Below are 14925 nucleotides of genomic sequence, written 5' to 3'. Positions count from 1 at the left end.
CGATGATTAAGAGAGAACAAACAGAGCAAGATTAAATAATAAACAACAACGAATTCTATTTAATGAATAAGTTATATATATTACTAATTAACCTAAAATTTTAAGTCATACTGTTTAGGTCATATTTTATTCGGGTCGGATTTACCGGGTCAAGTTTGGGGCTTGGATTATCCAAAGGTTAATTTTGTAATTTTCTATTTCCATGTAAGGGCATTTTAGTCCACGTGTATTTTTATAATTTCATTTCATTATAATTTTCATATTGAAAATTAATAATTAAAGGAAAATGAGATTTATAAAAGTGGAAAGGTGATGAGTTATGCTACACTAAAGGGAAAGTTAATGGAAGGCGTTGGAGAGAAGTTACAACTTATAGGAAATAGTGAACGTTCTTTTTTCAACTTTCCAAATGTGGTTTCTTCCAAGGCTTATAGATAAAGATTACAACCTCAATCAATCAACTAATCAAGCCAAAGCTTAAATACAGATCCAAATTCTATAAAAAAAAAAAACTTGACAGATCCAAATATTTTTAACCTCGGATTAGCTCTAAAAGGCTGTTATTTATCTCGCTTCAACATCAATCCAACATCGAGTTAAGCAACCGTATTCTCTTACTTTACATCACCACATTGTATTCTCATAATTAGTTTCCAATTACAATATTATAAGTATTTACATATTTATCAATACGATGTATCTTTTTCAATACTTATAAGTGTGTTTGCAATTAAATCTCATGCTCAAACAGGATTAGTTACGAACATTATAACGTTTTCATCCTTTCAACATTCACAATCCTCTTATTAGAAGTCAAGACGGTACATAATTCTATTAGAATGACATTCTCTGATTCTAATTTCAAATTTATTTTATTTTCACATCCATAAAAGCATTCTCAAAATCAATTTTCCTATTGTCACTAACCTTTATCTTTACATCATAACAGAAATCCGGAAAGACATTTTCAGAATTAATTTATGCACGTTGGGGAAGATGTATGAATTCTTTAGCACGCTTGCAAACACCTTTAACCGAAAAAATCTAGAAAAATTCCAGGCATGCCCAGTGTGACCATCTTAACAGCCTTTCAAAAGTGTCCCCAAACAAGTCTTTTTCATCGATAGGTTTTCACAAGTGTACCAAATTGCACTTATTTTCTGACACCCAGTGCGTCCAACTTTCATCATTCCACCAAAACTAGTTCCTAGAAAATTAGAAACAGCTTTTGGCACATCTAGTGAAATCTCGATAGTTTTTCACTAGTCTAGAATTTGGTTTTTTTCTCTAACATTTGACATCTTGTATGTGCAACTCATATTTCTCTCAACAAGAACAATTTTAACACAACAGACCCAATTTTGGTACCTCAACACGACATCCAAATGTGCTAGAGATAGAGACAACGTTGATCCATCCTAGGATGCAGAAAATGTACATGTTAACCCATGAAAAATAGTCGATATCGCGGAACAGCTTAAAGTAGGCAACACCAACGTCATTTTAGGACTAGATATTGACACCATCCATCTATCGCGGCAAGATGGAGAAAGCCCACCTCTGAAAAATCTCACCAGAATGAATGTTTAAAACTGCTAGGAGAGATGATGATGATGTTGATGAATCGATTGGACAATATCATGGACCAGCTGATGCATGTTGCTACAGGAGGCAGTAAGAAAGAGACATCCGAACTTAATACCACCTCCGATAATTTGACTTTTGTTCAACCATAGAAGAAGAATGGCGTACCCAAAGGCACCAACGAACCTACAGAAATCTGAAAAGACTTTTTCAGAATTAATTTATGCACATTGGAGAACATGTATGAATTCTCTAGCACGCTTGCAAACACCTTTAACCAGTGTTCTAAAAGTCGGCCAAGTCGGCGACTAATCGGCCGACTAGTCGGCGAAATTCAGAACACCGACCGATTTTTTATAACTGGGCGGGTTAAGTCGGGGGTCCGATATATTTCCGCCTAGGCGGTTCAAGTTGGGATAAATCGGGGCAAGTCGGGCTAGTCGGGCAAGTCGGGTTAGGCGGGCAAGTCGGGTTAGGCGGCTAAAAATCGGGCCAGACGGCTAAAAATCGGGTCAGACAGCTAAAAATCGGATCAAATCATAAAATTATAAAAATTTTGCTACAAAATAAATAATACAAATAATTAATGATCACAACAACAACTAAAAATAATAAAACTAATTTACATAACACTAAATAAAATTAATTTCAATATATTAGATTACGAATATTAAATATTTTGAGGAAGAAAATAAAGAATTATTTGATGAATATGGAGAAGGTAGTAGACACATTTTTTTATGAATATTTATGGATATTTTATTATTTATTTAAAGAAAATATTTATAATATTTATTAATATTATTTTTAGATGTGATAATTTATATTTTAAATGTGTTTATATAATATTTATTTAATTATAAATATAAAAAAAATAGAAAAATACATATCCGATTAATCCCCGATTAATCACCGATTAATCCCCGATTAATCTTTTGAGGTCTTGTCCGCCCGACTAGCGCCTTACGACTTTTACAATACTGCCTTTAACTGAAAAAATCTAGAAAAAATTCCAGGCACACCCAGTGTGACCATCTTAACAGTCTTTCAAAAGTGTTCCTAAACAAGTCTTTTTCATCGACAGGTTTTCACAAGTGTACTAAATTGCACTTATTTTCTGACACCTAATGTGTCCAACTTTTATCATTCCATTTTTGCAATCACCAAAACTAGTTCCTAGAAAATTAGAAACAGCTTTTGGCACATTTAATGAAATCTCGATAGTTTTTCACTAGTCTAGAATTTGGTTTTTTTCTCTAACCTTTGACATCTTGTATGTGCAACTCATATTGCTCTCAACAAGAACAATTTTAACACAACAGACATGATTTGGTACCTCAACATGACATCCAAATGTGCTAGAGATAAAGACAACGTTGATCCATCCTAGGATGCAGAAAATGTACATGTTAACCCATGACAAATATTCGATATTGTGGAACACCTTAAAGTAGGCAACACCAACGTCGCTTCAGGACCAGCTATTGACACCATCCATCCATCGTGGCAAGATAGAGAATGCCCACCTCTAAAAAACCTCACCAGAATGAAGGTTTAAAACTGCTAGGAGAGATGATGATGATGTTGAGGAATCGATTGGTGGACAATATCATAGACCAGCTGATGCATGTTGCTACAGGAGGTAGTAAGAAGGACACATCCAAACTTAATACCACATACGACAATTTGAATTTTGTTCAAGCATAGAAGAACAATGGCGTACCCAAAGGCACCAACGAACCTACAACTACTGAAACTAAAGCAAGACACAATACTAAAAAATCTCAAGTCCCTCCCAAAAGGGGCGATACTATCAGAAAGCCACAGAATGGTGGAACTAATGGTTGTTCTCAACCGAGAAACAAGACGAGTACTACTATTCATTTTCAGGGTTATATGGGATGTGATACTCAGCCAAGTGCATACAATTTGGAAGGAGAATCGATGCCCATACAAGGCATGAGGGCATCCCCAAAAGAGGTGTTGATTTCGAAAAAAAATCAATGGAAAGCAAAAACCCTATCCATGCTCCCTAACGCCACTAGTCTACTTTCAATAGTTAAACACCAACCACGTGAATTTGGAAGCAGTTATGGAGATGGTGCAGGAACTTATGGTCCATGCCTAAAGCAAACCGAAAGGCCAAAATTTCATAAGTTGTACCATTTGGAGATCGATCAAGAGAATCCTTATCTCTATGAAGTGATGGTTCATAATTTCAATTAGTTCTTAAGAGAAGATGACTAATCAGCTATATATCTTATGTCTTGTTTTACCATTCAGTATGTAGAACTAACGAATTAGCCCAATTTTGATAACCAAGAGTTGCGCATATTCCTGCATTCCTTCATTGTTATGGTCTTCTTATGGTATTTTTCTTTGCCTAGAAACTCTATTTATTCTTAGCAGGAGATGGAAAGATAGTTCCACAAATTGTTCTTCTAAGCTGAATCGAAGGTTTATATTACGGAGTTGTCTAGAGTCCCTCAAAGAAACGGAGAACCAACATATGCTTAAATAGCTCGGTTTAAGAAAATAAGGAGCAGATGCAAAATTTTCTTACTAGAAGACAAGTTTGTCATATTGGCACAAAGAGGTATGGACATCGAACTCAGGAAAAAAATTAAAGGCATAGAACTTCGTGATTTCTATGAGCTAGTAGCTAAAGTGTCAAAGTATGAGGAATTACTTTGGGAAGAGAATCAGAAAAGGAATATGTCCATGGGATCCTACTTTTAAGACCTCGATGGTCTGGAGAGAGCAGTTGTAGAGATATCAGAAACGAGAGTAAAAATTTGTCCATTATTACTTAGACAGATCAAAGAGTAGAGACAAAAAAGAATTCAACTAACTATAGATTTGGCATTTTTAAGACTGAGGAAATATTTGATTTCTTAGTCAATGAAATGCCTATTACCTTCCCCATGGGTAATAAGATGTCGAGGAAATAAGATATCACGTGTAAATCTTATTGCAAGTTTCACGACTATTGGAATTATATGACTGATATTTGTTGGGTGTTCCAAAATGTGGTACAAAATCATATAGGTCAAGGAATTATGGAGTTTCCAAACACGAAAGAAGCAACGTTGATTGATGAGAATATGTTTCTAATTACATCAGTAAATGCAGCTCCTGTAGACTTAAGGCAAGTGCTAAGCCAAGGGAGGATAAAAGGAGTATTAAGCTCGTACTCAATGACTACTAAGGACAGACACAACAACGTGTTCAAGAGGTTACAAATCCCAAAAGGTAACAATTCTAAGTCCCAAGCCCAAAAGTTCAACAAGAGCCATCCACGCTTTTGTCTTACTATGAGCCACAAAGGCAACTAAAGAATGGCAAGTGGTACGACACAAAAAGTGTCCAACTCCTCCCACCCATACACAAAAGAGGCACCTATAATGAAAGAGGCTGGCCCGAAAGCACAAAGAGGCCGCTAAAGAAGAACAGGGTGATGAAACTCAAGAAATACATCAGATTGAGGAAAAAGTTTCAATGTCAAAGCGCAAATCTGTTGAAACACCTTTCCACATGATTTTGATTTGATAAAATTATTTAAGTTAATCCATGATTAAGATAATTAAATTTAAGTGCTTTGATTTAATTGTACTAATGTGTTTGTTCAATGTTGAGTATAATTATAAATGAGAACAGAAATAAAAGTACGACAGAATGAAGTCAGCATGAGCCACAAAAGTTGAGTAGAACACAACTCAGCATCATAGAAGAAAAGTCTTCTTCAGAACAAACGCTTGAAGATGAAGCTGACCGAAGAAGCTGAGTAGAACGTGACTCAGCCTCGCCAAAGATAAAGATTGAAGGCAACGTCTATTAAAGTCAAGCTGAGTGTTCATCAGGACAGCGTCAATGATCCGTTAACTAAAAGACAAGATCCGACAGAGATCTGCGCCAATTCAGAAGCTTTGGAATTACGCAAGGAGACAGTTTCGAGATGCATGGGTCAACTGGCCTTTGGCTAAAAGATGAAACTGGCGCTAGAAGACGAACTTGGCGGAAGAAGACAAGCCTGGCGCCTGCTAAATTCAAACGACAGAATTGGCCTGCAAAACTGTATGCTGACCAGTGAATGACGCAAGAAGACCGTTTGAATTCAACGGATAGATCCGAATTCAAATGATTGAGGCATCAGAATTCACTATAAAAGGACAAGTTCATCTCTTGGATCCTTTGCCGAAGTACAAAAGAGAAAAGCATACATACAAGCACATACAAACAAGAAAAAGCAAATACTTACACCCAAATCCTATTTCTATGTAAAAGTCTAGATTGAATTTGTATTCATCTAAAGTGTTCTTCATCTATAAAGAACAAATCTGTATCAATTGTAAAGATTGAGAGAGTGGTGCTGAGTACTCGGTTTTAGTACTAAGCGGTAGAGAAAATCTGAGTGTTTGGTTAGAGCACTTAGTAGGGTTGAGTAGACGAATAGAGGAAGGTACTCTTGCATACTCAACTGCTTGTAAACGGTTTGTGCTCTACCTTTAAAGAGCTCAGTATTGGATTCAAAAAGCCCGGAAGGATTCTGGGGACTGGACGTAGGCGGTGAGGCCGAACCAGGATAAGTCTGCTGAGTAATTTCTAACTCCTTTTCTCAATATATATATGTATGTGTTGCTTGCTTAAATTACTCAGGATATAAATTGTATAAGCTGGCACTGAGTAATCAGAGTGCTGAGTTGGAAGCTGACCTTAAGTGTTAATTCCCAACTCACAAGTAAAATAGTTCTAGTCAGCCTCTGACTAAAGCTGTCTTACATCTTGCTCGGCCTTGCTGACCAAAACTGAGTAAAGTAACTTAAAGAATTAAATTAAGTCAGCATAATTAAGCGAAAAAGTTATATTAGTTCCTAACCCCCCTTGGAACTAATTACACGGGACCAACAAAATCTAAGAAGAATAAGAACACATCTCTAGCTCACCGGGTTCACAAAGTGAGGTTATATGACATTATTGTTCCTATTAATGTTACCACAAATATTTTTCCGTATCATTTCCAGAGAGATTAGAGAGATGATGATATGGAGGAGATCGAAAGGATGCAAGCTTTGATGAATTGGATGATCCTCAAGAGCCTATCAAAATATGCATTAAGATGAAGATTCTAGCTAACAAAGTTGGAGGAGTGAAGCATGTGGTGTTCGAAAAGCCATCTAAGAAAATGTCAATGAAGATCTTGACCATTATACATCAAACCAAACCTCAACGTCAACCCTACTTCCTGGGTGCTAATTGATAGTGGCTCGGTAGTACTGGTGAGCATTGGAAAAGTGTCAAGCGGGTCCTTCGTTACATTCAAGGCGCATCTGACTTTGGAGTAGTCATGTCTACTAGCCCTATAGATCACATCCATTGTTACTCTAACAGTGATTGGGGCGGGTGCCCTGATGATAGAAGATCAACATGTGCTTTCTGTGTTGATCTTGGCAAAAGTATTGTCTCCTATCAGACTCATAAACAACCAATAATTGCTCGATCCTCCACTGAAAGTAAATATAAGTTGTTGCCAATGCCACAACCAACTCATATGGCTTCGATCTTTGCTGTTGGACTTGGGATTTCCACTCCCAGCACATGTTCAGCTTTGGTGTGATAATATTGGAGCCATCTATCTCACTTCAAATCTCATGTTTCATGCCCGAACAATACACATTAAACTTGATTACTATTTTGTTCGTGAACACGTTCAAAGTAGATTCCTCAACGTTCGCTTCATTCCAACTGATGAAGAAGTTGCGGACATCCTCACCCAACGCTTGCTACCACTCGCTTCCTCTCTCTCTCTCTCTCTCTCTCTCTCTCTCTCTCTCTCTCTCTCTCTCTCTCTCTCTCTCTCTCTCTCTCTCTCTCTCTCTCTCCATTATACACATACACTCACTGTATACTTATCACATAATAAATATCACATTTACTATTGAATTACGTTTTCAGTTTTCCAAATCATAATTTCCAGAGCTCTTTTTAAACGTGCACTTTCACTCTCCTTATAAAAATACATAAATAACCTTAAAATTAAAAAGTTGAAGAATCAAAGATACTTAGAATATAATCAATTCTTGAGATTTTTCATTTTCGAGTTCATCAACAGTCAAAATTGAGAGTATTGACTTAAAAATCTCTAGTTTTATTAATAACGATGAGGGACATCAATCTTTTTTTTGCTATAAAAAACATAGACACCAATTTACAAATCGGCAAAAACACATGTATTATATTTAGAAATTTTCCTTTTTTATTTTATTTATTGATAATTTTTTTATCAAAATTTATTGATTATTTTAAAATATGTCCATATTAGACATTTTATAGTCATCACAATTTTATCAAACACTAACAATTAATCAGTTAGTAACAAATAACTAATAACAACAACAAATAACTAACCACAAGAACAACTATCAGCTAATAGTTGAACTAAACAGATAGGCTGTAAATGAGCCGAGTCGCTCATGAGCGACTCGTTGTCCGGCTCGATAAAAACTCGACCGTGTCGGCTTGATTTATAAACGAACCGAGCTTGAGCACAACGAAGCTCGCGAGCAAGCTTGATTATAGATTCATGAACAAGCTCACGATCAAGCTCGATTATATTGTTCATGAACACGCTTGGTCCGATTTTCTTTTAATAGTAATGTTTCTATAAAATGAGAAATGTTAAGCAATCGTAATTTTGTGTAAAATTTAGTTTTATATGCTTCAAAACTATTTAGTTTTGTGTTAATGAAATTTTAAATCATTATAATTAATGAGTTGTTCACGTTCGAAGTTTATGAACTGAATTAATGAGCTGCTCGTGAACGAGCTCGCGAACAGCTCGTGAGCCGTTTACGAACAGAATATTATACTCGAGTTTGGAATCATCAATTTTTTGATTAACCAAGTTTGACGAGACCAAAGCTCAATTCAGCTCGGTTCGATTACGGCGCTATGAAGAGACCCTACATAAACCAAATAGTCCTTTATTGTTATAATTTACCCTAAATGTTTATATAGGAACAGTCAAAACTTAAAAAAGCTGTTAAGAGCCTTAAAAGGCACTTACCACCGGCATGTGAATGAGACACCATTTAAATGCTTTCAAGGAAAACCAAACGTCAGTTAAATTATTTGTGGGGAGCATAAAAGCTGATTTTATTTAATCATTTCCAGCTTTTCAAATATACCTAATCTACTACATCAACTTCCTTTCTTTTTATTTATATCTAACCAATGTATTCTTGCCACGTCATATTTTTAAAATTTAAGTTGTTGATATGGATTGCAGAGAGATTCTAATAATAGTTCCTTCTGCACAGGATCATTTCTCGATATAATAAAAATCATTAGCAAATGAACGGAAAAAATTGGCACCCCACAAATCTAACAAGTGCAAACAAAAATTTCAATATGTTACCTTTACAGATTTTTTAAATAAAATTAGCAGTTCGGAAAAAAATAAAATTTATTTTTTGTTTTATCGTTGTTACCCATTTTAAATATATATCTTTTCCACATACGATATTTAACTGAAATAAAAAAAGATAAATCTCCATAAAACAAATCTTACAATTTTACTTTGAATATCAGAATTAATAGGATAACTTATTTTAATAGGATAACGTATAAAAAAAGCTAGATTAAAAAAAAAAACAGTGATACATATTTACCCTGTATGGTTTAGTTGTTGTTGTTAGTTGTCTACTGTTGTTATTAGTTGTTTAATTATTAGTTTTTGGTAAAATTTTATTAAAATATTGCTGTTAGTATTTAAAATATCCAATATAAACATGTTTTAAAAATATTTTGTGGAAATAAGAAAAATAATTTTGGTATACCAAATAACTACAAATAGTTGTTCATGAAAAACTCGAAAATTGAGAGCTTTTCGTGAAAAACGCTGTGGTTTCCAAAGAAAATGTTAAACGGTACGGTTATATAAACCTAACCGAATGTTATATTTCTTGCGGTTTGAAGTGAAACGTTAAACGCTCATCCTGTTTGAGAATTAGCTGTTAGTTGTTAGCTGATTACATTAACTGTTAGCTGTTAGCTGATTACATTAGCTGATTTGACTAGACCTGTTTGGTAAAAATTAGGAGATTGATAATAGCGGTTTGTGCACAAAGAAGAATAAAGACATTTCTTTTTTTAATATTGGAGGAGAAGTCTATCTATTTTTTTTTTTTGGTAGAAATGGAAAAGGAAAAGAAAAACGAACAACAACAAACTACCGAGGAATTAGCCTAAGGAAGCTAACCCCAATCCTATCTTCTAAAAGAAGAGGAGAGATGAAACTAGGGGAAACATGAAGGGTAGTAACGCCTAACGTCCCTTCATGGCCCGCCGCCGCCAAGCGATCAGCAACACGATTCTGCTCTCTAAAAATGTGTTTGAACTCTACGAACTCAAAGGAGGAGCAAAGCCTTTTAATAGCTTTGATGAGGTTGCGACTGTTAAGACCCATAGAATGATTCTCAGAAATCATTTTGATTGCTTCCAAATTATCAGACTCCACTGAGAGCCTCTTAACACCCAGCCTTTTAGCAAGATTGATTCCAGTAAGAATAGCCCAGAGCTCCGCAGAAAAGGAAGAACCCAACCCTAAATTCTGGGAGAACCCAGAAAGCCAGACACCCCCTGCATCTCTAAGCACACCTCCAGCCGCAATCTTACCGTTACTGAGGCAGGAACCATCAGTATTCAGCTTCACAACCCCCTCTCTTGGCCTGCTTCATCCCACGAGATGGACATCACAACACTGAGAAGTCTATCTATTAGGGTTAAAGAAGTCCATTAATTTTAATATTGTAAAACGCTAATTGAAAAAGCTCCTAAAATGAGTTTTTTCTAAATTAGCGTTTTCATCTCAAACCTCTCTTCACCAAACACTCCAATAAGCGGTTTCAGTGGTCAAACCGCTAAAGTTGGTCAAAACCGCTCTTTTTATCCCAAAACGCTCTTTATCAAACATGGTCTTAACGTATATCTAAAAATTATAACAAACCAAATAAGTTTGTTGAAGTGGTTGAGAGTTCTAGAACGTTTAACTTAGAGATTTTGAATTCGAATAGAAGAAACTTTAATTAATCTAAATAATAAAAAATCTTAATGAGCCTTAAAAAAAACAACTTTAATAATTGGAAAAAAAAAAAAAAAACTTAGAACAGATAGCAGTAAAAGAATGGACACAGCAAGCTGATAGTAACGCAGATTTTGCAATAACAGAAAGAAAAAAGAATAATAAAAAAAAAAAACTTACAACAAAATCCCCAATCCAATTGAATGAAACATTCACCGCTCAATAAATTCACAAACCCTAACCCTAACCCTTCTTCTCCAACCTCCATCGTCAATTCAAAGCAGAGCTCTAAGCTTGCTGGTTTCGTATTTGGCTGAAAAATCTGTAGAAGCATGCAGTTCTGAAGATGCATCACAGATCCTTCAGCAATACATCTTCAGGATCACCTTATTCCGAGAGTGACATTCTTCTAGCAGGATTTCAATCTCATCCCCTAGTCCCGCCTGGACCGGATTATACCTCCCTTCTTTCCGACGAAATCCTCCTACAGGTTTTTTCCAGACTTCCAATTTCTCAGTATATCTTTAACTCTCTTGTCTGCAAACGCTGGTTATATCTCCATGGCCGCTTGGTGCGCTCCGTCAAACTCAACGAATGGTGGTTTCTTAATTCGGGTCGGATCTTTCAGCGGTTCCCTAACCTCACTGAGATTGGCATGGTCAAAGCATGTATTAGAATGTCGAGGAATTCTGGTATTGTGTTGAGTTATAAGAACTGGTCTATTGATTTTGGTACAGAGTTTTCGGGGAAGGGGTTTATTGGAGAAAATGACTTGTTACCTTCCGATTTGATTGATTGTGGAATGGAAATGATTGCGAAATGGTACCCTAATTTGAGAAGAATTGTTGCAATTGGCCCGAGCGAAACTGGGCTGCTGAGCATTTCAAATAGGTGCGAGACATTGCAAGAACTGGAGCTGCATTGTTGTGGGGATTTTTCGTTGAAGGGCATTTCTGGGTGTAGGAATTTGCAGGTAGTGAAATTGATTGGTTGTATTGATGGATTCTATAGTTCAGTGGTTTCTGATATTGGATTAACGATATTAGCACAAGGTTGTAGGCGATTAGTGAAGCTTGAACTGTGTGGATGTGAAGGAAGCTATGATGGGATTAAAGCAATTGGGCAATGCTGTCAAATGCTTGAGGAACTTACTCTCTCTGATCATAGAATGGATGGTGGATGGTTGTCTGCACTTTCATTTTGTGGGAATTTGAAAACTTTGAGGATGCAGTCATGCAAGTTCATCGATTCGAGTCCAGGTCTCGACCAGCATTTGCGCTCTTGTCGTGCTCTGGAAGAGCTGCATTTGCATAAGTGTCAGATGCAGGATAAGCTGGGGGTAAAAGCTCTGTTTTTAGTTTGTGAGGCTGTTAGGGAGATTTTTTTCCTCAACTGTTGGGGATTGGAAGATGAAGTATTTGGGACTGCAACTGTTTGTAGGTATGAGGTCTTATCGTTGTGGTTTTTGTCATTTCCAATTATCTAATGTTTGTTCTCTTTAAGCTTTACATAGATTGACACCACTAGAAGAATAGCTCATAGCTATTTTAGTTAAAAACAATCTGTTCGGTACAATGTTTGGTTTATCTCTATTTGTTTCATGACATAATCATTTGCAAACTTTGGCTGGATGATGCAACTTTCGCTGGATGATGCAACTTTCACTGTTCTCTTTGGACCTTCATTTTGAAGCTGGAAATCTGACTAGTTATGAATAGAAACATTAAACCACATAATGCCATATCTTGTGCTTCATATTCTTTTTCCCTTTACTGTTTTTCTGTATCTTTGAATACTTCTACTCCTAGCCTCCTATGAGAGTTTAATACATATCCAACCCCTAGAACTTGCACTCAAATGCTTAATGACCCCCGAAATTTAAAACAACCTTTATGCCACCTCAACTTGTTTGGAACGATTTTTCCGCCACCTCAACTTATTTAAAATGACCTTTGTGCCGCCTTAACCTCATCAAAATTTCCTTTCCACCACCTCAATTTGCTTAAACTGTCATAGTTAGACCCTTATTTCCACCAGGCGGTACCGCACATTCTTCGTGCCACTGAATATATATTAAGCCTCAAAGCTTTGGAATTGGTGGATTCAGTGAAATCATTTTGCAATTTTGGTGATTCTTGGCCCATTACTGGGAGAACTTTAATTGTTGTTTGTTTCCTTGAGAGCTCATATTTTTATGTATAAGGATGCTTTAAGAGAAAAATTAAATTCAGGTGAGCACTTAAATAGAAATCCTATTATGAAAGTTGGCAGACGTAGCAAAAATGACAAAACACAAAGGGCAGAAAGTTGAGTTGACCTAACTGGATTTTACTTGCACTAGAATCTCGAGTCAGGCCGATAATGTTGTAACTAATTGATGTAATCACTAGGCTGTTTGGTCATTTGGTTATATTTGCTTTTAACCATTAGGCTGTTTGGTCATTATAGCTCTATTAAACATTGTCGCTCCTAAACTTCATTTCATCACACAAAAGTCCTAGAACTTTATATTATTGTAACAATGTGAAGTCCAAATGAAAGAAATTCCGTTTAATGAATGAACAAAATGATGACCTGAACAAGTTTGACTACATAATTGACTCCTTTTTTAAGCATTGTCACCATAAGTCTTGGTCAAATAATTATTTCCAGGTTATCATTTCTTTTCTTTTTTTTAATGAAATTTCTCTGATTTGGACTTTAATGTTACAATAATGTAAAGTTCAAGGACTTCAATGTTAGGAAATAAGTTTAGGGGTTATAATGTTAGTAGCGTTATAGTTCAGGAGCCATGGATGCAGTTCACTGATTTTCTTCAGCCAAGTGATATTTGCAATTGACAATTGTTGATTTGCTGGTACGATGAATGTTTTCTTTATGTTTCACGGCAGGAGGGTAAAGCTTCTATCTTTAGAAGGATGCTCGGCGCTGACAACAGGAGGTTTTGAGGCAACTGTTCTTAATTGGAAGGACCTCCAAAGATTAAGAGTAATATCATGCAACAAGATTAAGGACAATGAAGTAAGCCCTGCCCTTTCATCTTTGTTCTCTGTTCTGAAAGAGTTGAAATGGCGACCGGACTCCAGATCCCTCCTCTGGTCGAGCCTTGCTGGAACTGGTATGAGAAATAAAGGTGGAAGGTTTTTCAAGCGAATGAAAGGTTGATCATCCAAGGTGAAAATTCAATCATACCATACATTTTAATGATCTCTAATATAGTATGACTCACAAAACGGGTGAGTTGCATCGATAGTCACTGTATTTCGAGGTTTATTTCATAAAGGATACTGAACTTCATTTTCTTTCAGTCATTTCGGCCGATTTGTGTACAAAAAATTATGGGAATGTTTCCGTGAACACCGATGATAGTTGATTATATGCCAACTAATCATCATGTCAAACAAGGATTTTAAATTTTGATGTGCCACGTGGCAGCTATATGTCTGCCACGTTAGCCGTAAAAGTCGGACATGTCTGGTATAATGTATAGTTTGCATATAGTTAACTATCCTCCGTGTCATGTTAATATTCTGTTGAGATTTTGAATACAAGTTGGCCGAAATGACTACTGAAATCAAATGTGAAGTCCTATGTTTATTTAAAAAAAGAAAAAAGAAGTTCGGTGATATTTGTGAAACAGGCCTTAAATTTCAGCGACCATCGATGCATTTTACCTCTTACAAACTCGAGTACCCCTTTTGATTAATGGATGATATGCTTGGCAAGCCAAAATAAGATGCATCATTGTATTCTAAGCAAGGCTTAATAGTTTTCTTTTGTATCTAACCTTCAATTAGGTCATAGCTTAATTCAGTTTAGCAGAATAGTGATCTGACTTGTTAGGAGTACTAGCTGTATATCTCCATGTATTTCAAATTAGTGATATTGATTACTACATTTGATTAATATATGTTTTCTTACCACATTTTAGATTAAGCTAATAAAGTGGGTTACAGTACATTTTCAAAATTTTGAGTACTTATCTGCATTAGCAAGTGTTGTTGCTTGTTTACCATCTTTCCTAGATACCTCATATCTTGCATATTACAATAAAATTGTAATTTCTAATTCGATAATATAATTTATGGAGACAACTTTGACTGATGTGATTAGTTTGACATGAGTTTTTTAGGGTGATTTGTTTGTATAATATATAATCACATGAAATATATAAATTATAGATACAACTTTACTGATATGACTCGATTGACGGGTGATTTTTAGAGAGTGATTTATATAATATATAATCATGACTTGCTAAT

General features: G+C 35.7%; 1 protein-coding gene across 1 annotated transcript; it reads left to right on the top strand.

Moving 5' to 3' along the window:
- Positions 1 to 10791: 10791 nt before the first annotated feature.
- Positions 10792 to 14701, top strand: LOC136216662 (F-box protein At5g51370-like). Its single transcript, XM_066003212.1, has 2 exons — positions 10792 to 12103; positions 13555 to 14701. The coding sequence occupies exons 1-2, from the start codon at positions 11010 to 11012 to the stop codon at positions 13826 to 13828; spliced, it is 1368 nt and encodes a 455-aa protein (XP_065859284.1). The 5' UTR covers positions 10792 to 11009; the 3' UTR covers positions 13829 to 14701.
- Positions 14702 to 14925: the final 224 nt, after the last annotated feature.

This window comes from Euphorbia lathyris, chromosome 2 (genome assembly GCF_963576675.1).
Source record: "Euphorbia lathyris chromosome 2, ddEupLath1.1, whole genome shotgun sequence".
NCBI classification, from domain to species: Eukaryota; Viridiplantae; Streptophyta; class Magnoliopsida; order Malpighiales; family Euphorbiaceae; genus Euphorbia; species Euphorbia lathyris.
Note: the sequence above shows the minus strand (reverse complement) of the source record. Positions and strands in the feature narration are given on the sequence as shown.